Below are 26,328 nucleotides of genomic sequence, written 5' to 3'. Positions count from 1 at the left end.
CAGCTTTGGGGCACTCTCCTAGAAAGAGCTCCAGGGAAGAGTAAGAGCCAAGAAAAAAAGCTTGGTTTGTAGATAAAAGGAGGCAGAGTGTAAGGGTAACAACTGAGTTTAGCAGAGCCCAGCCAATGTGATTTTTTCTTGTGTGCTCGGCTCCCAGACTGATGTCGGTTGAGGAGGAGTTAAAGAAGGACCATGCTGAAATGCAGGCTGCTGTGGATTCCAAGCAGAAGATTATTGATGCACAGGTGAGTGCCCCGTGCCAAAGGCTGCTGCAGTTTTCAGGGTGGGTTTGCCAACACACCCCCAGCAGCAGTGCCACCCACGGTGAGACTGTGTGGGTGAGTCAGCACCAAGCTGCAGCAGGACACAGTGACTGTCACAGCTGTGTGCAGCCTTGGAGCATGGCACAGAGGGTATGGGGTGGTAGTCTGGGGAGAGATTGTGCCCACAACTTAGTCAGTGAAAGGATCACATCCCCTGGAGCGTTGCTTGGTGCTTGATGTCCCAGTAATGCCTGGGTCATCAGAACCTGGACACAAGGAATACACAGCCTGCCCGTAGCCAAGCCAACATGTTTTTTCAGCCTTTGGATTGTGATTTGCAGAATTGGGAAGCTCAGTTACTGCAATCAGTTACAGTGGAAGAGGAGCAGCACATGATGGATGCAAAACACTGTGCTTGGAAAAGAGAATATAAAAATACAGCCCATGATGTTCCAGTTTGTTTAACAGAGACCACCATGTCCTTACCATCCAGCTTGTGGCTTAGAAGTGATAGTATATTCTAGCCTTACACTTAACAACCCTATTGATCACTACTAAGGACTTTGAACAAATTCCTCCCCAGCTTTTCTGGGGAGGAATTTGTTCAAAGCTGCTAAATCATCCATTCTGTTCTGTTCCACGCCGCAGAAGAGCCAAGCAGACCCTGGGTGTCCCTAAGGTGTCACAGTGGTGGTACCTGCAGCCTCCCAGCAGCTCTGGGACCTTCTCCTGTCCCCTGCACCTTGTGGGGTACATGTGAGGTTCTGACCGTGCCCCTGCACGCTCTCTGCTGTTCTCTCTCGGTCACCTCAGGCTGTACATGTGTTGGACGTGTTCATTGCTGGACTTTGAGTTACACACAAGCAACTGCTGTGTCCCTGAGCTGGCTCTGTTCCTCTGCTCATGGCAGTCACAGGAAGATGACATTTGTTCAGTGTCACAAAGAACAGGAGTGGTAGAATCAGGCTGCAACATGGAAGCTCTTGCTCCCATCCTTACAATGCTGTAATCGCTGAGAGCTGCCATCAAAGACAGCCTGGGAGGCTACAACTCATTTAAACTATTAATTTATACTAATTAAATACTGACAGGAATAACTATCTTGGGAGAGTTTGGGTTTAGAAATGGAATCCTACCATCTTTTGTAACAGCTGAGTTAGAACAAACAGTACAGTGTATAACTGAATAATTAGAGCAACCAAGTTAGCTCCATTTTCATCAGGATCCTGAAATAAATGTAGCTCACATTGCACAGGCAGGGGATATTTGTAGCCCTGCGGATTTCAGAAAGTGCTGTGTAGCACTTAAAACCCCCCACCTAGGAATGCCAAAGAGAAAGATCCTGGTCCAAAAGGCCTCTGGGTCACTGTCTTGGGCTGACATCCCAGAGGTACAGGGCTCGTGCCTTTCCACTGACCGTGCCCTCTGCCGTTTGCTTGCAGGAGAAACGCATCGCTTCCCTGGATGCTGCCAACGCACGGCTAATGAGTGCCCTTACTCAGCTGAAAGAGAGGTACAGCATGCAGACACGTAATGGGATCTCCCCCACAAACCCAACTAAATTGCAGATTACAGAGAATGGAGAATTCAGAAACAGCAGTAATTGTTAACGCGCGGAGGGCGCTGCCGCAGGAGAGGCCTGGCCGGAGGGACCGTGCACAGCAGGCGTGAGCCGCGGCTTCAGAGAACGGCTGCTCCCCGAGCACAGCTCCTTACTGCGGACGGCGCCGACTGACCCTGCTGGGAGATGTCCTGCCAGCACTTTGAGGGACGGGAATGTCAAGTGTGAGATGAGTGGCATAAGGAAATAACATATATTTGAGAATCGCTGTCACTGTTGGATCTGAGTCAGTGTTTAATGTTCAAACAAAAGTAACCTTTTCCTTCTAAACTGCCCAAAGGATATGCCTCACCCCTCCCAGCAAGGAGTAACGTCCTTGTCATGCAGTAAGCGAAATAAAGGGAGCTGGGCAGAGCCTGCAGCAGGCAGGGGCCCAGTAAGTCCAGTTCAAGCGTGCTGCTGGATGTAGCGTCTGAGGGACGGCAGCAGAGCCTGGCCCGCTCCTCCTGTGACTCCCCCCGGAGCACAGCCCTCCCAAAGTGAACCCCAGCCGAGCCCAGCATCCTTCCTGGAGGCTTTTGTGAGGCCGCTGACTTTTACAGCATCCACAGGGCATTCATGCAGCTAATTAGTGTTTAATTAACTCCACCCATCCAGGGAGCACAGAGCAGATGGAAGGTCAGGGTGGTGTGGTGGCCAAAGGGGTGCTGTGTGGGGAGCCCCGGTGGCAGGGGGGCAGGACTGGTGCTGCTGGGGGTCCCTGGGCAGCCCAGGGGCACAGAGCAAGGCCAAGGCTCTGGCACAGAAGTGGAGGGAGGAGCTGGCACCTAGTGAATGGCAACTCAATTCCTTTGGACAGCTTCTGCTCTCTCACAAATAAAGGGGAAGAGTTTTGTAAGCAATAGCCCCAGGCATTGTCCCACGCACACTTCCTGCCACAGAATAAAGTGAATGTTGCCTGAGCTTGGTCCCTGAGCTGTGATTGAGGGACAGGGGCTGGATTTGCTGGTGCCTGTTGCGGTAGAGGGGGAGCGAGGGGGCTGCATGGAGTGGCAGCTTCCTGCTTGATCAAGGGTTCATTGTGGGGATGGAATGCTCTGTGCTGAGAGTTTTACTATTTCTGGGGAGAAAAACAGACAAAGAAACAAGAAAAAGCCCTGAAGAACCATGAAGATCGGTAATTGTATTTCTTTTCTTTCACAGTATGCATTAGAAAAAAAAAGATCCCATTTTCTGGAATACTGTCCTCTTTAAATTGGGAATGAGCACTGCATGGAAATTAACCGGCTTGAAGAATGTAAAACATGGTCATAAGGGAGTAACCACCAAGAACAGCAGCCACCACCGAAAGGCCCCTTGTCAGGAGCACTGTGCAGGCATAAGCCAGGATTAGACTTTCCCAGCGCCGAAACGCGCAGCTTCGGCACAGACGCGTTGTGCTCAGCGGAGGGGCGCCCCTTCACGGGGGCTGTGCCGCTGACCTGCCGCCACGGTGTGCTCGTGGGTTTGTGGTTCTTGCAGTTAGCCCTTCACAAGTCCCACTCTCAGAGCAGGTCCCTCGTACCGAGAGCCAGAGGTTTCTCTGAGATACGGACAGTGTACAGTGTACAGGACATCTGCCTATGCTCCCTCTAAAGGTTAACACTGCTCAACGCCTGTCCTAGCTCCTCCTGCCATGTGTAAATGTACAGCCCAAGGGACTAGGACGTTCCCTGAGCTCTGCTCTGCTTAGGTACCGTCTCCAGCCTCACACTTCCCAGGCTGCCTGAGCAGGACACTTTGCCAGTAAGCTCTGCATTGCCGTGCTGCCCCACAGCCGTAAGGCTCCTTAACAGCATTCTTCCTCATGCAATCGTTTGCAAACTTTAAGATGCTCTTTTTCCTACACGTTTTTCTGGTCCCTGGAAGCCCTGGGCCAAGCCCAGGAGGAGCGAACGTGTTGCACTGAGGTCTCCACACCCTGCCAACACCTGCCGAGGGGTGCAGCACACAGCAGACCCCAAATGGAGCTCCTCAGAGCAATGTCATAACTCAGTACTTATGGCAAGTACAGTCACCTTTGAATTTTGGAGACTAGCACAGATGGCTTTGAAGAACCTCACAAATCTGACAAGGTTACAACTGGAGAAAGACCCAGACAGGTTAGGAATATACAGGGTACTGTGAACCATTGGGTACGTAGATTTACACCTGCCACTGTCTCAGAGTCAAATACTTAAGAACCCTGCAAAAAAGACTTTAAATGCTTTTGCCCTAAGATGCCTGTTTAGAGCTGATTGTTTTGAATTCTAAATATTTGTGTTGCGAGAGACTGGAGTTTTTCAAGACAGAAGTGACAGAGAGGAATGGAAACGGTAACAGGGCATGGGGTGGGCGCCCCACCAGCGATGTTTCCATTCATACATGGAAGTAATTTTGGGATGCAGTCAGTGCTCTCCGTAAGAGCTGGAAAAAGAAACACCCACAAGCCAATTGTTTAGTACTGAAGCTAAGCACAGTACATCTTAATCTTCTCCTCAACCACAAGCCAAGGCACTGCTCCCTCCCCACCCCGATCTGTCACAAACTCCTGGTTACCCTCAAACTTGCAAATTACTGAACATATTGTTCTGCTGAAATAGCAGGAATGCTTAAATCCTTCCACAGCCAGTTATTAAAATCTTAAAAGTTCCAGTGCCAACACCTTCTGGAGTTGATGCTTAGTTTCCCGAGCCAGTACAAAAAGAAATTTAAATCAGGATGAAGTCTCGTTACAGTAGAGATTCCCCCCTGTTTTTCCCTGTTTCCTTTTCCTGCAACTGTCAACAACTGGACCTAACCATGACTATCCCCTAAAAAGGTTTGGGGGCAGCTGTTCAGGCCCAGGCTCAGTTCTGTTCCTTCAGTTTGTGTTTCTGTTATTTATAAGCTGTACATTTCTCTGTGTGTGTGTGAGTGTGTGTGTGAGTGCAGGAGCCCCATGTGTTCCCTGCCATGGCCTCGGAGCTGGTACCTGGCATAGCAATACCTGGATCCCGAGAGGTGCTGCAGCACCAGAGCAAACCACCACTGTCCCCAAGGTTTTGTGATCGGCTCCATTTCCTTCCTGGTTCTTGCGCTTTCTACAGTGAGAGGCTGTTCTAGTGCAAACTCGTCAAAGTGTAAACAAAGCAAAAACACTCCAATTTTTATCTTAATACAAGTCTTAATATTTTTTTGTAAATGTTCTCAGTGTTTACTGTACCGTATCTATCTCACTAACAGTTGTATATAGTAACTTACTTCTGGTGCTGCTTATTCGGTCGGGATTTGGCTGTATCTCACTGCTGTGTTGGAGAGGTGGGCTCAGGCTGCCAAATCCGGATCCAGACCCGTGTTCTGATTCCAGCCTCCTCCCTTGGGGATCTGAGGGAAGAGAGCAAAGCCATGGATCCAGATTTGTGGTGGGCCCACCTCAAAGATTCTGTTTTTAGAGTTTTGATTTGGGGTTTTGTTAAACTGTAGTGAACACTCCTGAAAAAATGAGCGGTTTTGTGTGAAGGGAGATGTAAGAGACTGACCGGTATCCCAAGGTCTCTGCAGACTGTAAGTATCATCATTTTGGACAGGGATTATGGCTTCAGTGCCAAAAGATGGGAGGGACCCCAGTCCTTCCCCATGCCAGCTAATACTACAGTGTAGTCACCAGCCCCTTTTGCACCAGTTTAAGCAAATCCTGCCGCCATCCAAAGAGTCTGGTGTCACTTTGCATTGTCATTTGAGTCTGGTTGGTTTTGTTTTCTGCTTTTGCAGCTGTAAAGCACTGATTGCACTGTGAGAACACGTGGAACCCTCTGGTCTGGGAGCCAGTCCCAGAGGTTGCTGCAAGGTTGCAGGACACGGGTTCTGCTACTATGAATACTCCTAAAGGGCAAAGGGACTTGCTGGACCTCAGTGAGGTGTCACAGGCTCTCCTAGAAAAGCAATCAGCAAGGAATCAATCATTTCCAAAGTTTAGATAGCTCATAAGCTTTTTCCTGTTCCTAACGTCCACACCCAAATGTAATAGAAAATGTGCTGAGGTCTGTTCTGTGATGGACAAGGAGAGAGAGGATTTCCAGTCACAGATGGCAGATGCACTGATGTGTTCAGCCAGGACAGCCACAGGCTGTGGCCCAGGGTCTGATCTGAAAGGGGCTCATTTTCCCCAGCAATTCCAGGGCAGGGGGAGCAGCCCTGGGGCAAGGCCCTTCTGACAGCAGCCTGTGACCACAGGTCCAGCAGCTCCACCACAATCCCTGCCCTGTCCTTCACACAGCTTTGCCTGGACAGTACAAAGCAAAAGTCCAAAAGGAATACCTGTGACACCGTTCCTAGGTGGACGCTCGTCCTTCCCACCTGCAGTGACTGCTGGGGTCATTTCCTCCCAAAGGTTTGCGTTCAAAGCAATCCAGGCCTCCAGGCTGGCCAGGACTGGGACCTGGTGTGGGGCAGAGCCACGGCCTCAGGGCCACCAGGAGCTCCCTTCAGTGGCCACAGGAAGGAACAGTTCCTGCCCATCCCCAGCCAGTCTCTGAGCCTCAGGGCCATTTCAGAGGAGACTGCTCAGCAAGAAGGCTCAGACAGTGGCACCCGCCCTGCTCTGACCCCACACAGACAAACTGCTGCCTTTTCCTTCTCCCTTGGGGAAAATCACCTGTGGGGGAGTGGGAGGACAAGGGCAGCATGAGAACATGCAGCTCATGGGCTGTCCAAACCAAATCCAATCCTGAGGGCGTTGCACAACATCCAGAAACAAACATGCTTCTGAAAAGGGTGTCACGTTCAAGCATTGACTTTCACAGATCACCTGAGCTGTGACATTGCTGTAAATGCCATGTGGCTCTGCATCAGCTACCAGTACCCCAGAGTGCAGCCTCCATGTTCACATATTCCTTTATCATACATCACTGTGTCTTAAGATATACCTCTCTCTGTATATCTGCTTAGGCTGATACTTGTTCCTGATAAGCAGTCGCTATGTTTTATATCCTCTTATAAAGAAAAACAAATTTTTTTTGTAAGTATGTTTAAAAAACAAAAATGCAAAGTGGAAGTGTTTGCTGAATCTCCTTCAGCTCCTTTTAAACTATGTAATAATGTACAGAGAAAGTTGTTGGTGTTCAAAGAAATGATGTGGCTGTGCAATTTATGTACATTTGCAATTAGAAATATTAAAGATTTATTTAGATATTTTACATAAGTGTTCCAGCACCTCTACTCAGTCATTTCCAGCTTTTAGAGCATCCTGGCACATGCCACATGCACACACAAACCTGTCTTATATATCTCCCCAAAGAGATCACTGAAATTTGCTCCCAGTAGAATTTTAGCCCTGACTCCACCACTTTCCCTTCACTTGCTTGGGGGGTCTGACAGCCAGGCCTGCTCCTGTCCCCACCAGTCCTTACAAACCACCCTTCTGCCTCCAGTAAAAGTAGCAAAAAACTTGGAGGAAAGTCATTAAAACCCTGGGCAGCATCAGCACCTCTGCCTCATTAACATAATCATAATTAGCTCCTCCGGGAGAGGTGGAAGTCAGGCTGGCTGCATCAAAATGAGACGGGATGTGGAGAGCACCTGTGGCTATTGCTGTGCTCAGCAGGGCTGGAGCCGGGCTGGGCACTGGGCTCTGCCTGACTGGGACAACACTCCTCCTGTTCCTGCCAGGAACCGGCCCCTGCCCAGGGAGGGAAGCCAAAACTCACCCAGGCCAAAATCCTCTCTCGGGGCTCTGCCATCCCCCTCAACACTGTTGATTTTGAAGGCTGAGAGAAAGAAAAATGCAGCCCTGGAAATACACAGCACCTCTGAAAACTCTGCAAGGAGGGATTAGTCAAAACCACCTTGACTTGAATAAAACCTCCTTAGCGGCTGTTCGGCTTCATTAGAGCAGAGCTGAATTCTCAGCCAAAAACACCCAGAACGTCTCTGTGCTCTTGACAGCTCTCTGCATCTGTGGCTCCAGAGCCCGGCTGCAGCCGCTCCCAGCGGGCCCCGGCAGACGGGCAGGGCTGGGAGGAGCGAGACTCGAATTGCAGATCAGCAGCCAGAACAGCCACGGGAATACGGGGCTGGGAGGCTGGGAAGTGCAGATGTGTTTGCTTGAGGTTTTTAATCTGGAGAGTCATTTTAGCACAAGACTCATCAGCAATAATGATGTTCCTGTAATTGCACCCTTACAAGTACAGGGTTTGTTCTGAGTTCAGTAAGTGAGAGTCACCGGCCCGTGGTGCCAGGCAGCAACTTCTCCAGCACAGCCCAGTCAGCACCTCGGGCAAGGCTGAGGTGGTGCAGCCGTGGTCCCACTCCGCTGCCCCAGCAAAGCCCAGCAGCAACCGGCAGCTGGGAGAGGTCAGAACTGGGCATCTTCAAAATCCAAGAATCTTGCCCACCACAACTGAGGACAAAGCAGCAGCCAGAACAGAGGCCACTGCCAACTGAGGAAGGGACAGCATTAAGCCAATACTTGCCAAGCTGGGTCTGTAAGAGCACAGAAGAGCCTATTTGTTTTTCAGTGGGAGGAAGGTAGGGAGGTGCAGAGATGAGGCTCATACCTAGGGAGGGAAGGGACAGAAACAGCTTGTGTCTGCTCCTCCAATAACAGTCTCTACTCTGCTCCTGACAAGCATCTTTCCCTCACAGCTTCCCAATCCCTTCAGAAGCAGTCAGCTCCCACTCCATTGCAGTGGGTGAACGTCAGCATCTTATTTTCACAATAGGGACGTGCAGTAGGAGCACAACTTCCCCAAGGCCTCCCAAAAGCTACAAAAGCCAAACAGCTGATTTTCCTTCCGCCCCCACCACCTTCTGCGTGCAGCCATCCCACACACAGCAGCCCAGGCTCCTGAGCAAACATCCTCTGGAGAAGTAATTCAAAGCCAGGCAGTAAACAAACCTCCAAAGCCTTGGCCCCAGAGACAGGAGCACAGCCGCTCCCTGCCGGAGAGTCAATAATGACAGGAGAGCAGAAAGGAAGGAGCTGGAAGAACAAGAGTCATTAGTGGAAACTTGTTGTTTGTGCTAATTAGATCATTATCTGGAAACTGCTATTGATGTTGCTATTTTAGCTCCTGCTGCTGTTCACAACTTTATTTTATCCATGTCTATTGACTGCCTACGCTCATCCACATCCTGCAGAAAGGGCCGGCAGTGCCGCCCACAGCCAGGCCAGGATGGAGATGGTTTGTGTCCCGTGCCAGGCAGCACCTCCTTCCCCACCGTCACCTCAGCACCTGCAGTATCCTGAGACACTCAGGAAAAATGTTCCCCAGTTTGTCACAATGTGCCCTGTGATTTTAGACATACAGTGGATCGTGTCACTTGATTATTAAGTGAGAGGAAGAGAGAAAAGGACTTGGACACCTGTAGGATTTCTGCCATTTCCAACCTGACAGCCAGCACAGCCCCTCAGCACATAAATAATATTGATGCAGCCCCGCACATGATCAGCTTTCCCCATTGGTGGTATGAGCCATAATTGAATAACCTCAACCATTTGATTTTTGTGCTACATCATCAAGGAGTGAAGCCTGAATAACAGAGCTCCCAAGTTGATTGACTTTGATTTATTACAGTCACTAACTATTCTTCCTCCTGAAAGCCACAGTCCCTCCTCACCCCCTGAGTGAGAAGAGCTGTGTCCTGGGGGACCTGGGCTGATGGGAGGACAAACATGAGGCTCAAAACTCAGCAAACCACACATCAGGGAGCTGGTTTGCCTCCAAAACTCTCATTCTCCCTTCCTCCTGCTTGTTCACCAATGGATCTGAACCTGACCTGCAGAAGGGCTTTTGTATTTCCGCTGATGAGGCAAAGGAAGAGGGAAAATTGCATCACATCACCACAACAGGCTTTCAATTTTGTCTTTTACTGCAATTTCATACCACTTTCACACTACACCTGCAGTAAATTCAGCAATGACACAAGTGAACTTTATTCTGCCATCAGAACTGCAAAAAAACATTCGTGTCCCATAGAGGCAATTGAGGCAGATGGCAGGGGACATGGTGTGGGGACACTGCCCCATTCCCGGGCCATTCCTGAGCGCACGGATGTGCCACATGCCCCCTGGCACTCAGGTTGGTGACAAGAGACAGGCAGAGCACTGTGCCATCCAGCATCCCTTGCTGTGTGCAGCCAGGAGCTCTCACTGCCACTCCCTGACACTTGCTGCATCTGGGACAGCCGTGAGGAACGGGAATGCCGGGAAGCGTCAGCAGCGGGCGGAGGTGTGAAGCCAGGCTGCCCTCAGCCATGCCGCGGAACCCACCCGCGCTCCCTCGCTCTGCTTAACACACTGCCACACCCCCCCGCTGCACTGCGAACAGAAACGCGCTCGAATAAATCACCTCTAAGTTAAAAGCAGCCATTAGCTATTAGCAAACACCACAGGCCTGTGGGCCAGGGTAATTCAATGTGATATGCTTGGGCATGCAAGGTAATAGGTTCCAGCTGAATACCATGTGATACAATCTCTTCAATGGGAGGTTAAATGAGGCTGAGACAGAGACCAGATGGATTTATCTGGGTAGCGCTGATGATTTTTTGTGTGTGTGTGCTTAAGGTGAAGTGAAGGTAAGTAAGGCAGAAATAATCGGAGAGAAAAGCACGAGCTGGGCTGCGTGCGGTTGGAGAAGAGATAGCGGGAGCTTGGGACCTCATCCTGCTGGAACAAACCAAGCGAGCCAGAGATGCTCTCAAGGCAGTACAGATGGAAACAGCCAGAAAGAAATAAATACTTTATCAATTTCCCCTCATGGAGGAACAACCAGAGGGCAGAACGAGACAAGTCGAGCGTAGCTGGGCGGATGTAGACACCTTACTGCTATTTCAGCAGGAATTCGGAGCCCAAACACCATCTCTCATCCGCCCAGGACATCTGCAGCGGGCAAAGGGACAGAGCCAGTGTGCTCTCTCAGGCTGAGGTGTGGCAGCAGTGCCCATCAGTGTGGGCAAAGGAGGGGCAGCTCCATGAGCAGAGTCAGTACCTAAGAAAATCAAGTGCTCAGCTTTTGCTTGGAGCAGGTTGTTCTTGCTCAGGTGGGCCACAAGGAGCTGCGGGGCCCCTGTGAGGCACAGCCAGGTGTCTGCAGAGGCAGCAGGACCTCTGAGACAGCAGAGGAAATCCCTCCCTGTGAGGGTGGGCAGGCCCTGGCACAGGGTGCCCAGAACAGCTGCGGCTGCCCCTGGATCCCTGGAAGTGTCCAAGGCCAGGCTGGACGGGACTTGGAGAAACATGGGATAGTGGAAAGTGTCCTTGCCCATGGCACAGAGTGTGATGAGATTCCCCCACACCGAGCTATACCATGTAGTGCTCCCTGCTCCAGAAGGTTCCAATCAACCTCCGCAACGACAGAGACAAGAGGTGGAACAAAGCACAAAGCAAAGCACGTACCAGCTCCTTCACACTCATCACCACGGGCCACTGACAGGGCTCCGTCCGGCGCAATGAGGGGAAACCCTGAACATTGCTATGGAAACGCCCCGCTTCACCCCGGGTGAGCGCCTACAACCCGCCGGGGCTCCGCGACCCCGGCCGCCCCTTCCCTCACAGCCCCGTCCCGCCCTCACGGCCCCGCCGCCAGGAAGGTTCTGGAAACGCCGGCCTCCGCCCGCGCCCCGGATCCTCCCGCGGACATTTTCCTGCGCAAGGCTCTCCCGGAAGCCCATGGAGCTCCATCGGGAGGATCTGACCGAGGAGACACCCCACGGTTCTGCTCCGTGAAACCGAAGGGAATCCCAGGCACCGGACCCTGTCCCGTCCCTGGAGAAGGGCTGAGCAGAGCGGGGCTGGCCGGCCTTCATTTTCCCACAACCCCAGCAAAGCTTCAGGGACTCCCACATAAAGCAGCGCAGGACCCACGCCCCGGTCACCCCAAAATCCCCGCCTGACCGAGCACCCAGCACAAGGAAGAGTGCACCTACCCCGCCAGGCTGGGGCCGGAGCGGGACGAGATCCCTCCTCACCGCCGGGGCTCCGAACGCCGTCACCGGCCCGGGGCGGCGGCCGTGCCCTCCTGCGGGCCCTGAGGGCTCAGCCGTACCCAGCAGCCCCTGCCCGCACGGGGGCTCGCGCTCAGGGCACCGGCCGCGCTGGGGTCCCCAGTGCTCATTAACTTTGTAATTAGCGAGCACCTGCCCCGCCCGTCCTTCTAAGGAAGCGGCCATAGGTGTGCGGCGAGGTTGGTGTAGGGTCTGTGCAGAGCTCCAGAACGTTCGGCAGGGACGGGGCGTGTGGGACAGAGGACAAGGAGTGCCCAGAGCCCAGGGCAGATTTTAGGGGTCTTACCTGCAACAGCCTGATGCAGAGGAAAAACATAAACACAACAAGGAATCACTGAGCGAGTCTGTGCACATTCAAGCCTGCAGGGAAGAGGGTTGAAATTCTGGACTCACTTGCCTCAAATTTTTGTTAGATGTTGTTTTATTCTGATTTCTACTCAGAAAGGAATACCAGACCCGGTGTGTCTGATAACAAGAAAGATTTCACTGGTATACAATATTCATATCATATATGTCATAAATAGAATCATGAGTGCAGTGCTGTGGTATTCTCTGAAGAGAATATATACCAAAGTGCTGTTAAAAATCCAACGCCTTTCCTGTATTGTTTCTTTAGCTAGAGAGGTACCTCAGGATTAACAGATTATCAGTGCATTAGTATTCATATCCTGGATAAAGTGTCTCTGGTCATTTGCATGGGCACAGACTGGTAACTTAAAGGCTCTATGCAATTGGATGCTAAATAATATTCAGAGGAAATTGAATTAGACAGGAGGGAAGAGAAATGTGACTGCCATTAAATCTCTAAAGTACATCCCTGGTTTATTCCCCCCCCCCAAGAATAATATAGCATTCAATTTTCCAATTATATAAATACATGAACAGTGGATTACTAGAGGCAGATAATTGAATATTTTGACTATTCTACAAGGGACCTTTCATATTTGAAGTGGGAGATGAATAGAGCATGCAGCATCAGCCTATGGATGCACAAGCTATAAAAACCTCTATTAGATCCAGAGAGTATAATAAAGGTCTCCCATAGAGAGAGAGATCTTATCAGTGTTCAATATACAATAGTTAATTTATTCCACTGATATCAGAGTGAGTTCTACAATTGCAAAACCGGGATATTTCAGGCCACACATCATAGTACTTCAAAGGTGCAGGGAAAGGCATTTGCAGTCATAGCATTTCAAATCCGACTCCTCTGTAACTCTGTCTTTACAGGACATCAATCATGAGATGAGAGGAACTGTAAGCTATTTTCCAGTAACACACTGCCAATCGCAAGACAAATGTCAGATGTCACAAAAGGAGAAGTAACCATTTTTCAACCTGTGAATGTCTTCAAATATATTACAATGAAAGTGTGAAAAAAACGACCCTTTCAGCTTCATTTGTTCTGACAGGTGCCAGACTTTGGAGTTCTGCATTTTGTCTTCATACTGCAATAATCTTTATGACATTTGAACAAGGCTGAGGGCAGTGGCATTAGTTAGTCTACAATTGTCCTCTTATGTACAATACATAAAATTTCAAAGTCTGGCTGCTGAACTAAAAAAGATCATCTTCTACTATTTTATTTGTGTTACAGAAAAAGGTAAGGAGAAGGGATGCCCACATCTGAGATTAACACATGCTGGGGACTAGTTTTGTGTGGGCTCAGCCTGATTCCTGCATTGCATTGCCGTGCTGCTATTGCCACTTGGGAAAAACACATGCTGCTTAACACTGAAATCAGGAAAAAAACTCTACAAACATTCCCTGAACTGCAAACTCACTTGATGCACCATGTCTGCATTTAGTCCCTGACTTGAAACAGGTGGACTCCCCCTCAGTGACACAGCATGCTTTGGGGGCACCAGCCACTGGAACATTCTGACATGGAGCTCAGGGAATGTTCTTCAACCCAAAGCTCAGTGCCCATCTTACAGCTTTGCCATTTCTGACAGCATGGAGGACACTAAAATGTAAGCCAAGTAATTAACATTAAAGAGTAGAACAAAGGAGGAAAATCAAGCTCAGATGTAGCCATTATTGTAATAAATGGGAGACCACGACAAATTTCACTCAACACCCCTGAAGTTCCAAGTTATTCCTGTCCTTCAGTCTCATGTTCTGCTTAGCCCCCACAAGAAGTGTGTGATCATGGAAGTCATGGTTCATTTCCTGGATAATAAAACCCCTCTGTCCAACTCCAGCAGTACAGCCCAGCAGTTCTGACACAACATCCTTAGATCTAATTCATACAGAGTTACATTGTTTAAGTGAAAAAACGAAGAATATGAACAAGGACACAAAGATCTGCTCTAGATGTTACTGCAGGTCCCAAGAGGGCAACAATCATGCAAAAGACAAAAAATGAGCAAACCTAGAATGCAGTTCGTTTAGGCTAAAGTCAGTGACAGGCTTGGTTCCACTGGAATTTAGGTGACCTCTTAGGCCTTTACACTGTACAGCTTTCTGCAGAAGCAGTGCTGAATCCCTGAAGACAAAATCACCACTTGATTCACCCAATTTGACTTAAGAAAGTAAATCTTTTTCTGTGAATAAGTGTGAGCTTATTGGTTCTGTGGAAGCAAAAGGATAAACAGTTTTAGTTCTTCTTTAAAAAACTAACAGTACTTGTCATGGCAAAGACATGTACAAAGTAGAAGCCAAAATATTATTTCAGTGCTTTAAGACTGACTTTAAAAAATAAGTACATAGATATTGACCAAGTCTGTATTGATTCCAACACCTACAGTCCAAGCCATGGAAAGAAGAGAGTCCAAGGCCTGAAGTCTGACCACAAGTGCAATTTCAGATTTCAGTTCTCCAGTCTGGTATTTGTGACTGCAGTTCCTTCCTTGGTTGCTGTGACATGTCCTGTGCACACAAAGCAATGCGATTCCTTGGACACGAGTGTGCCTCAGTCAGTGCAGCCAATCCCATGATGCTGGTTATCATCCCCTGTGGGTTGGTCCTTCTTTTCCACACACTCAGGATGAATGCACGGTTTGTCACGGGATGTGCACAGAAAATCCCACAGAGAGATGAAGAAATAGCTGTTGCCACAGTCATTATTTGAAAACGGGAGGTTGCAGTAGACTTTTTGAAAAGCATAAATAAAAAATACAGCTGAAAATAAATAGTTGTCGCTCTGAAATGAAGGAATTCCATCGCCAGTCTCTCCTCCAGCAGTACGCGTGCCTGGCTGGGGATTAACTCCCAGTTCTGTCCCGGCACATCAGCGCCCTTAGCTGCGCTGGTTTCTGCAGCCGGAGCACCTGGTGGCCGTGGGGCCGCGCGGGGCCGGGCGCGCTGCCCGAGGCCCGCAGCGCCCCGCGGGGCTGGGCGAGGCCGCAGCCCCAGACCAGGCGCTTCCCGTGCACGGCGGCCAGGCGGCACTCGCAGAGCTCGATCAGCGACAGCACCTGCTTGTGCAGCGGCAGCGCCTTGTACTTCTTCTGGGCCAGGCAGAAGAAAGCTTCCACAAAGGCTTGCAGACACATTCCTGCAAGGAAAAGGTGCTCACAGGAGACTGGAGTGCGGCGTTTCTAGCAGCCTGCATTCCTTAGGGATAATACTATCTCTTGTTTGTTGTGGCAGTAGAGCCAAATGCGTGTGTGATGGGTGTGAACACAAACAATCCTGCTAGTTCACATCTTTTCATTTAAATGGCAGCAACCTGGAATGCTCAGAAAGCAAAGAAATTGTCCTTCAAAGACCAAAAGCCAAGGTTTTATTCGTGTCACGCTCATTGGGTGTTTCAGAGCAGGGTAAACCCAGGCTGGGTTACAGATGGCTGATACTCTCTATCATTGAGGCAGCTTCTGGCTTTGCAGAGCTCAGCCTGCAATCCAGAGGCAAAGTGGTACAGCAAGAACCCATTTTAGGATATCACACCATTACACTGATGTAGTATTAGCTTTGATTTCTGCTGCCAAAATTATTAAATTGAAACCAAATGAGACACACCGTAACACACTGAGCATCAAGAAAACAATCCAGCTGGAGAGAAAAACAAGTTTTTGTCGGCAGCTGAATGGAGTCTTTTAGAGACCGATCTGACCCAAAAGTTCACTCCAGTGTGTTATTTCAGTCTGCAGCACTGTGAAGGTAACCCCATTACCAAAGTATCACCTTAGCAAGACATGAGTTTGTTTGAAGCACTGCTTCCCTCCTACACAGCCTGTACCAGGTACAAACCCTTTTGAAGGTGAAGAGGCCATTTTTCAGTCATACCCAGCAACTCCACAACAGTTGTTTCAGCTGAATGAAAAGCAAACAGCTCAAGAGTGCAGTGCCAAAAAATGTCTCTGCTCTAATACAACTGCTCTACCCCTTCTCACACAAAAGTTCCCTGCAGAAGCCCCGTGCTGCAGGGGAGACTCTTCAGCTGCTGTTCGATCACCTCTCGCTAACAGCACATTACCAGAGCCAAGGGGAAGAGAAGCTGAGTATTAACACTAATTATTGTATTTAAAACCTTGATGTAATACCTACTCAAATTCTTAATTAAGAAGCCAGACCCCAGTTGGTTGTGCAGAATGCCACAAGCTCTCCCAGTTTGAACATACACTTAAGATTATTTTAGGACGAGATATTGAAAGGTTTGGGGTTTTTAACTGTGTTGGCTTATTGATGCTGTAGGAAAGGCACCTTTTCAAAATATGACAATTACATTCTGAAGTATAATTTCTCTCAACCAAGGCTGCAGCTGGGGTCGTTTACGATCTTGGCTGTAGAACAGCTTGCAAAGGAATTGTTGAGTTATCTGAAAGCAGCAGCTGCCAGCTCAGTAAATTATTTTATCAGTCACGGTGAGCTGCAGGCAGGGAAAGCACCTCTGGAAACACACACACTTTCTCCCCAGAAGTGACACTCATGTGAAGCATATTATGGAAAAAGTTAGAAGCTGCTCTAGAACAACAGAATCATGCTTGTCTTGGCTACAGCTGGGAGTGGGCTGAACATGAAGCCAAGAGAAACAGGTGGACAGTTTGAACACCTAAAAAGCTTCTAGTTCATTGACACCATACACAAATCTCTTAGTTTTTGAGAGCCTGAAGATTCAGTTGCAAATCTGTTATTTTTCCAGGTGAAATTCTACCAGCCAACCACATAAGTGATTTATACCCACCCTGAAATGCTAAATGCAAACACTCAGATTTTATATAGCTGTGAAATTACCTAAAGTAATACTATCCTGAAGGGTAACTGCCACAGCACTAACCAGGAGAATTGGTTGTGTATGTGCATGCCTCAGGTGTACATGGCTTCTTCCCATTTCTATCAATGTTTGAGGTATACCTGAGCAACTAAAATTGAAAAAAATAACCCCAAAAGTCAGATTTCATACTTTTTGAATACAAACCTGGGGTACCTGATTCCTTGTGGTCAATGCCCATGCTGTTCCACCTCCTTGTGATATCAATATATAGGATATCTACAGCAGCCATTGAAAAATTGCTGTTACTCAGTTTACAGTTTCTGTTAAAAAGAAACAAAATAAAGATGAGATTCTCATTACATCCAAACTCCCAAGTTAGGAAAAATTCTGCAAGGGCAACTTGCAGGAGAAAAGTTTACCCATGTCATGTGTACAGAGCCACTGTAACGTGCTCAGTCTAATAAAACACACACAGCAGAGAGCAAACAAACCAGCATTCATTAAATGCTCCTATCTGAATGGAACAGGCCCAAACCCAGAATATTTCAATTAAAAATATGACCTGACTGTTACACAGAGCTTTCTCCCAGGGTATTGCCAGTACTCTGAGGCTGTAAGAGATGGAATTAATTGGTACACTGCAAAACCCACCACATATCTGCACAGACTATCTGCACAAGGCAGGGCTTGCACAGAGAAATATCCTTTTATTTGTCTGCCTGATCCTGTTTGGAAAGGCAGGAGGAAGCTTTCAGGCACAGCCTTGCTCCTCCATGCCTGAGCACTGACAGGATTGCCCCTCGTGGAATGGAACCTGTGTGGAGAGCAGCACTGGGTGCAGCTCTGGTGTGGGGCTGGCATTTTGTGTGTCTGAGTGCTGACCAGCCCTGGGGACAGCCCTGTGTCCAGCATTTCCACATTTCTGCCAGCCTGGCTGCCACCACTGCCCGTGCCAACGAGCTGGCCAAAATTTCTTGCCAGAAAAGAAAAAAAAAAAAAAAAAAAAAAAAAAAAACCATAAAAAAATCCACCCCAAACTCTGCCAATGGAAGCAAATTTCACTCTTTAGTAACCTCAACAGAGCTCCCTTAAAATAGAGTAAGGCCTTGCCTAGATAGCCCAAAACCTCCCAGGCAGCATCCAAGCAAGGACTAGAGACAGTCAGTGTTTCCCTTTAAGCTACTTTTTTAGAATGAAGAAAACATTAAAGGAAAACAGATTTTGATGAGCCAGAATTTGGGTGGACAGTCTTTGCAAGCACCTGCCCACACACAAAATCCCACTCGTGTACCATTTTTTTCCTGAAAAGTGATACAACGCACGGAAACCTGACCTTCCTTCTGAAATGAACAGCAATGACAGCTCTTCAAAAAGGGGCCTTATAGCTGGCATAGATGCTCTGGGAGAAAATAAACAAAAATATCTGCCAGTATTAAAAAGTTTAATTTAACATGCATTAAGAAACTGCAAATGCTATTTCATTGAGCTACGGCAATTTATCTGAATATTCTTAAAAGAAAATGTTGGCATTTATTCTGTGTTCCTCTGACAAGTGCCAAAATAAGGCTGGATAAAGCTACAAAAAATACAGAACTGGATGCAATCCTGTGCTGGTCTGTGGATAGAGCAGATGCCTTCAGACATTTTCTATATATCATCATTTGTATAAACCAAGTTGTTTTATATTCATTCCTGAATGCTAAATGCATCTGCATAGAAACAGGATCTGTGTTTTAAGAGTACATCTGCTGCTGCTGCTCATTTCTTTTGTCATAGTCAATGAAAGACAGAAAATGAGGTATTTGTACCATGACTAGAACAGATACAGCCATAAAAAACAATGAAAAAACCCTCCTAAATAAAAAAGTATGTGAAAAAATAAATTGAGTTCCTTGACATTGCAAGGTGCAATTTCACAATGCAAATCCTCCCTGCATGGTGCATCAGGAACTGGCATTTGGGAATCCTTCCCGTGGCCTGGGGCGGCCAGCAGTGCCTCCAGAGCCAACAGAATCACATCAAGTGACCCAATTTCAGTTGTCACTTCCTCACAATGATATTTCCACCATTTACCGGGAACGTGACATGTTGACGAAGACGGTAAATTGTATCTGCCACAGTATCGGTGATCTGCTGTCAAATAAAGACCCAACTTCCTCCCAGACACACACTCCTAGGTCAGGTATTGCAGGAGCCTGGATTGATGGAATGTATTTTAGAACAGAACAGGCACTGGCTCCACGCTGGAAGGCATCACACAGCCTGCAAGCTGAGGGTACCACTAGCAGGGCCACCTTCCCCCACTGACCTTATGAAGGTGCGGAACCCCGTTGGGCCCAGCTTGGTTGTCCCTTTGACCCCGAGGAAGCGGATGAACAGGGCGGCCACCCTGTCCACGAGGCGCAGGTAGCTGAAGTGCCTGGCGTACTTGGGGAACACCTGCTTGAGGCACAGCGAGGGCAGAGCGGCCTCGGGGCCGGGGACAGCGTCCAGAGGCTCCTCAATCGCTCCCGGCGCCCGCTCCGGACTCTGGCACCTGCAGCACAGAACCACAGGGACACTCAGCCTGGGAGGGAGCTGAGCTCAGCCCATCCTGCCCCTGCCACAGGGACACCTCAGCCTGGGAGGGAGCTGAGCTCAGCCCATCCTGCCACAGGGACACCTCAGCCTGGGAGGGAGCTGAGCTCAGCCCATCCTGCCACAGGGACACTCAGCCTGGGAGGGAGCTGAGCTCAGCCCATCCTGCCACAGGGACACTCAGCCTGGGAGGGAGCTGAGCTCAGCCCATCCTGCCACAGGGACACTCAGCCTGGGAGGGAGCTGAGCTCAGCCCATCCTGCCCCTGCTACAGGAACACCTCAGCCTGGGAGGGAGCTGAGCTCAGCCCATCCTGCCCCTGCCACAGGGACACCTCAGCCTGGGAGGGAGCTCAGCTCAGCCCATCCTGCCCCTGCCACAGGGACACTCAGCCTGGGAGGGAGCTGAGCTCAGCCCATCCAGCCCCTGCCACAGGGACACCTCAGAGCTCAGCCCATCCAGCCCCTGCCACAGGGACACCTCAGAGCTCAGCCCATCCAGCCCCTGCCACAGGGACACCTCCCACAGACCAGGGCACTCGTGGACACCGAGCCACTGCTGTTGGGGTGGCACTGTCACACTGCTGTTTACAAAGCACCTGGCCTTCTAAGACTGTTGCTGCCAAATGTTAAAATAATTATTTTCTTTTGTAGTCACACTTACTGAGGTTGAATGTCTATAAATGTGATTGCGGTTTTTATAAAAGCCTAAAAAGACTTTAAAAATAAATAACAACCTTAGGTAGTGCTTTGATTATGCTCCTCTTTGCTGCAGATAGCAAAGTAGAAAAATAATGTTATTTTTGTCATTAGTTAAGTAAAGCTTAGTTATTAGTGTTGTTCTTTCTCATGTAAGATGGGATGGGGGTGTCACTGCTGTTGAACACCTGGCAAAAGAGCAAGAGTATGTACAGCCAAGAAACAACAAGCACACAGGCTTCTATTTTTAATCTTAAAAGTCTCTTAATGAATTTAAAAATTCAAATCTTCAGCCAGTTGAACCAGACCTTGACCAAATGTGATACCTTGTACCCAGCAGAGAGGAGGTTGTGCTGTTTGTAACACAACTCTCATTTTAATGATGCCTGGAAGCCCCAAACTCTTTCTCATTTTAAATTCAACAGTGTTCTGGATTGTACATTATTCATTCATCATTAATGTTTTTAGTTAAAAAAATGTAAAGCTTTACTTTACAAGGCAGAAGCAGAGTTGAGAATATTTCATTTCTTATAGCAAACACTAAAGAGACTATTAAAGGGATCAGCTTCAGAGCCCTGAATTCTGCCCAGTGCTCTCAGAGTGAGGCTGGAGCCTTGTCCATCCCCTCAAACCCCTGAAACTGGGCTGGGGAACAGCACCTCCTCCTCTGCAAACCTGCAGCTCCTTCCCAAACCACCCCTCTTCCCTGCTGAACAGCAGCCCCTGGAATTTCTGATGAAGTACTTTAAAGGAGGTTTTTTTCAGCCCTTCATTTTTCACCCTCCATCCTCCACAGCAATGAGAAGTGGCATGGAGAGAACACCCAAACCAGACCCAGTGCTCTGAACACATCATCCCTGCTGGGAGCCACAGAAGACTCTTCACCCTGGATGAGGGGGAATGGACATAGCCAAATTACTGAAATATCTTTGGTTTGGTTGAGGGCATTAAAAAAATAATTGTATTTTGGTCAAAGAAAAAATATTCTCGAATGCAATAAAGCAGAGGCTCTAAAGTACCACCCAGAATTTCCTGCTTCCCCTCCTTTCTATGGAGAAAAGCCCACAGCTGTCTTTGAGGTCATGCATAAAGCTCAGAACCAGCATCCCATTTCAAACTTTTACTGAAGTTTGGAGAGAGCTCTTAAATCCATACTTCTTAGAAAAGTATTTTAAAATTAAACCAGTGGTTTTTTATATGCTACCACATGTCTCATTCCTTTCCACTTATACACTGGGAAAGGCTGTAAAATATTTAAATCAGGACAAGAAAACTTAATCTAGTCTTTATTGCCAAATGTTGTACTGCTATTCAGTAAAAAAGAAAGAAAAGGGAACACACTTCTTAGTTTGCTTTTGCAGGTTAGGACTTTCATTAAGTTTAATGATTTGTTTTCATTCTTTAGCTTTCCCCACAAGATTTCCTTACTTTTCCTTTTTTTAAAACACTAGAGCCCAATTAATATGATCATACAATTTGAATTACAGTGAAAGAGATATTTTGCACTTCTAATAAAACTCAGACTTTCCAATGCAAACCTGCACAAGGGCTTGCCTGTGTCTGCACTATGAATTGATCCACAAACCTGCTTACTCTGCACACTTACCTTCCCTGATTTACACTGCCTATATTCAGGGTACAATTCTCCACTGCTACCACAGACACTCTCTCAATAAAAGTTTATTTTCTGTATTATTCACACACCTGTGTGCCCCCACCTTGGTGTGGTCTCAACATGACTAATTAAGAGAGCCTGGGTAGGTCCATACAGCCAAGTGCAGTGCCTATAAATACAGAATTTTACTGGGATTGCACATTTCCAAGGAAAGGGTGCACAGCCTGGTTTTGCCTCAAACTGCTCCCCTTGCAATGCCCATTTTGTGTTCTCTGGTGTTTGGCTGCCATCTGCCAGCGCCACACCGCGAGGGACTGAGCTCCCCAGGGGTCACCCAGCCAAAAACAGGGTCAGAGCTTCCTCAGAGCACAGCAGAAGGAAGAAAAAGGTGGAAAAAAAACAAGCAGAGAGGAGAGATGATGTCAAGAGTGCAGGAGGAAGGAGCTACAAAGAGCAGAAATACAGCTCTGAGTCCAGCAACGGTGAAAATGTGAGGGGGATTTTCATCTCCGTGTCTGCCTTTAGCTCAGCAGTCAGCTGAAAAACACAGAAGTATTCTTTTTTGTAATCTCACTTGAAATCTCACAGAACCATGGAACAGTTTGAGTTGGAAGGAGCCTTCAAGCCCATCCAGGTCCATCCATGGGCAGGGACACCATTCCCTATGCCAGGCTGCTCCCAGCCCTGTCCATCCCCACCTGGAACACTGTGCCAGGGCTGGGTGTGCCAACCTCAGGGGCTCACTGGGGCTCTGGGGAAGGGACCAGCAGCTCCCCATCTCCAGAGAACCCTGCCCAGCTTCCCTCCTCTCCTGGGGCTTTCCAACAGGCCAGGGGAGGAGAAGAGAGCTGAGCCCCACTCTCTAAAGCTGCTCGTTAGAATTAATTGTTTTGACTGACACAGCTGAGTCAGGCAAATGAATGAAAGGTCAAATATAAGGTAATGCTTCTGTTGTCACACAGAAAAAAGCAAAGCTTCATTTACATACTAATGTCTGACCTCGATACACTCCTTTCTCTAATTCTACAGCTTATGAAAGATCACTCTTTAGAAAAGATCAACTGTAGTGCAGCTTTAAAAAAAAATTTAAATTTTAATAAAGTTTATGGAAATGATATCTAAGACTAGTTATCTTTTATACATGATTACTAATTTATTAATGTTTCCTCCATCTATGTTTTATTCCTTTCTTTCTGACCAGCCTTAATCTTTATGCAAATACAAGTTGCTAAGGGACAAACAAATTTGCAACTACTAATTAAAGGCTTCAAAATTTGCAGCATTTTGTACACTTGTACATAAAACCTAGCTGTCAAATTCAAAGTAAAATGAGGTAAGAATCACAATATTAATATTTCTAAGAATGCTTACTTGATGTATTTTACATTTAGGGCATTGCTAGAAGTATAAATTAAGCAATTTCAGTATCAGCTTACAACTGCTTACCTAATAAAAGAAAATACTATGTTCTGGATTCTGAAGCTATAATTATTCCCTCAGCTGAGCCTCTATTCTCCAAGCAAGGACTATGTTAACATAGTTAAAAGCAGAGAATATTTTGCATGACAAATCTATCTATCCAGCCATTATCACCACAGAATATGGACCTCCCAAAGAACAGGCAAGTGTTTGTACCTGGAGCATGTAGGAAGGAAATATATTCATGTGCTCATTCACAGAAATAAATAATTTAGGAAACTAAGGCCAAGCCAGAGCACTGTCTCTGCATTATCAACCATTCATGAATTTGCTTTTATGAACTAATCCCATTATTTTATTAACACAGAGACTTCTGGTACTCCCAGGATGTCATAGCAAGCAGTTTCATGGTTTGTCTGCATGTTGTGTGAGTAATCAGCTTTTGTTTTGTTCTGGCTACTCTGAGTGCCATTTGTAGAAAATGAATATTCATCTCCTCTTCACCCTCTGGCAAAGAAAAAAAACATCAATAGCACAAGAATTTCCACCTTTCAAAATAATGATATAGTTGCACAAAGATAGAAGTATTAAAAGAATGTTAAACCCACAGAGTAAGAGATTTTTGACGTGATGTTGGAAAAATTATGACTATTACATAGTTTATTCAACACTTTGGAGAATGCTTTGAGGCAGGCAGAGCAAGCCCAGTAAAGAGTCCATATTTCACAGAGCAGAATCAATCAAACAGAAGGATTGATAATCACCACGCTGTTGGCAGACAACGAACTTCTGATCACACCAAATACATTTTGAAAACACAGCAGCTGTCCTGTCTCTGGGAAGCAGAAAATGCTGAAAGCAGAATTTCCATCTCTCTCTGAGAGAACAAAACCCCAGTATCTCAGTTAAAGAAATAAATTGGGTAAATCACCTCTCTTAAGATTTTAAACCTCACCTGCAGCTTCCAGGCCTGACAATGGTGTCCCTGCAGAAGGGTGAAGGGCACAGAGCACGCTGCTTGTTTTGGAGAGCTGGCAAACACATTTCAGGTGAATCCATGGGTAAAATGTACTCCATAGCTTTGCCATTGGAGGAACAAACCCAAAATAATTGATGAGACTGTTGGAAAAGTGAAGGCCAAGCTCCTGCATGCTGCCAGCAGCCATCCCAGCAGCTCTGGGCTCTCTGCTCTGTCCCTGGAGTGCTGTTTGTCTGCCACAGCCATCAGCCCCCTTTCTGAGAAGGATGGTTCACTGCCTCTTCAGACTGATGGATTTATTATAAAAATAAACACTTCTCATTAAAGATTAAATAGCTTTTGGCAGAAAACAGAAGACTGGAAAGTTTGCTGCCTTCACACAGTGTTAATGAGTGTTTCCAAGATGTAGAAACTTGGCAGGGATCCTGCTCTGCTCCACACCAGGGACACAAAGCCAGGGATGAGAACAGTACTGACATTTTCATTTCATATGCAGAGAAGTCTAGAGCTGTGGTTTGATCTCTATAGCCCTCCCTAATTCATAGTTTAAATAATTAAAGGAGAAATGCATCTGAGGAGTCTCAGGTGCTGAAATAACCCAGCTTTTTCCTAATTATTAATTGAATTCTTTACTTCCAGCTTTCTCCTCTTAAGAATAATGGTGGTATCATTCTGTATTCACTACAGATTTATTACTCTTAATGTAACACAAGCAGTGAATGCTTATGTTATTACCTGTCAGCTATGAGTGCAGCAGAAAATATGGCATTACTGTAATGAAATAATGGATAAGCAATGCAAATCCTGCATCCAAAGACTTTGTTCCACTGTAGCAAAAATTATTACAGAACAAAGATCATTAAATATAGTCCCCAATACTTTATTTTTTGTGGAGGTAGCTGTTATTATTCCTAGTAGATTTATTTGTGTTCACTATTTGCTTTCAAGGTACTTATGTGCCTCATTATTTCTGCAGAGTTTCTTTTGTTTCTTTAGAAAAGTGTGCCTGAAAAAAATAATAATGCAGGATAGTGCAAAGGCAAACCAGCTGTAAAGCCTGGGAACACACTGAAATTAGACCACCAAGTGTCTTACATTAGAGCAGGAAAAAAAAATAAAACCCCAGGATATTTCTTCCCATGTGGAAATTATTCTTAGAAAGCAGTTGTTCTTATGCTGGGACAGAAAAGGAGCTTTACCCTGTCATCCAAGGGAGCAGAAAGCAGCACTGCAATTGCATTTTATCAGCCTTAATCCTCCTATTAAAGCAGGTGAATTCTCATACACAAAATAACACTCCTGATGATTACACTGCTATTAAGTCATGTGACTTCATGCTTTCATTTTGTGGCTACTGGGTGCTAGGCAGTTTTATTGCTTTCTCAGTGTTTCAGAGACTAGAGACCAATTATTACTTAAAAATAAGCCAATCATCTCTCTTGCTGAAAGATGACTTGCAGCAGAAGCTAAATTATAGAGAACATCACTGCCCCCAATACATTAATTTCTGTCACTCTGTCACTGTAAAAATTTACAGCAGATATAATCTCTTTGAAGGGGGATCAAGTCATAGAAAGTACAAGCCTAGTTTTAAATAGAATTTTAATTTTAATGAAAGCTTCAGGGAATGATGTTTATGCTGCTTATCTTTCATACCTGGTGATTAAGTTAATTTATACTTAATGGAAGAGGATATTTCTAATCCCCAGACAGGCTCAACATCTGTCTGTGACTATGTTTTTGGAAGCCTTAAGCTGCTTGTGATTGATGTAATAAAACTAGGATCCTGCAGAACTGACACCTGAAGGATATCTGTAAGAGGGAAAATGTTATTTTTCTGCTCAATGCCTCTGCTTAAGTCAAACCAAAATCCAAGCACTTAATATTGCTGTCCCTTAAAAACCTGCTTTGCACTCCCTCACCATTATTTGAGTATGAACAGGGCAGTAAGCAAACAGTTCTCAAATATGTTTATGATCCAATATTCACTCATTATGTGCAGTGCCTGACACATGTAACTTTCAGATGGCCTGAAGCTAACGAGAATAATAAACCT

General features: G+C 46.9%; 2 protein-coding genes across 10 annotated transcripts in view; one reads left to right on the top strand and one right to left on the bottom strand.

Moving 5' to 3' along the window:
• DAB2IP (DAB2 interacting protein) overlaps window positions 1-7,024 on the top strand; it is a 127,123-nt gene extending 120,099 nt beyond the window's left edge. For all 7 annotated transcript variants that reach the window (XM_059865451.1, XM_059865450.1, XM_059865452.1 and 4 more), the window contains 2 exons: window positions 158-245; window positions 1,706-7,024. In XM_059865451.1, coding sequence (XP_059721434.1) covers window positions 158-245; window positions 1,706-1,873 — 256 coding nt within the window. In that variant the 3' untranslated portion in view covers window positions 1,874-7,024. The remainder of the gene's footprint in view (window positions 1-157; window positions 246-1,705) is intronic.
• Window positions 7,025-12,882: 5,858 nt separating this feature from the next.
• TTLL11 (tubulin tyrosine ligase like 11) overlaps window positions 12,883-26,328 on the bottom strand; it is a 37,822-nt gene continuing 24,376 nt past the window's right edge. For all 3 annotated transcript variants that reach the window (XM_059865185.1, XM_059865183.1, XM_059865186.1), the window contains 3 exons: window positions 19,293-19,520; window positions 17,189-17,304; window positions 12,883-15,325 (listed from right to left, as the gene is read on the bottom strand). In XM_059865185.1, coding sequence (XP_059721168.1) covers window positions 15,033-15,325; window positions 17,189-17,304; window positions 19,293-19,520 — 637 coding nt within the window. In that variant the 3' untranslated portion in view covers window positions 12,883-15,032. The remainder of the gene's footprint in view (window positions 15,326-17,188; window positions 17,305-19,292; window positions 19,521-26,328) is intronic.

This window comes from Haemorhous mexicanus, chromosome 21 (genome assembly GCF_027477595.1).
Source record: "Haemorhous mexicanus isolate bHaeMex1 chromosome 21, bHaeMex1.pri, whole genome shotgun sequence".
Lineage (NCBI taxonomy): Eukaryota > Metazoa > Chordata > Aves > Passeriformes > Fringillidae > Haemorhous > Haemorhous mexicanus.
Note: the sequence above shows the minus strand (reverse complement) of the source record. Positions and strands in the feature narration are given on the sequence as shown.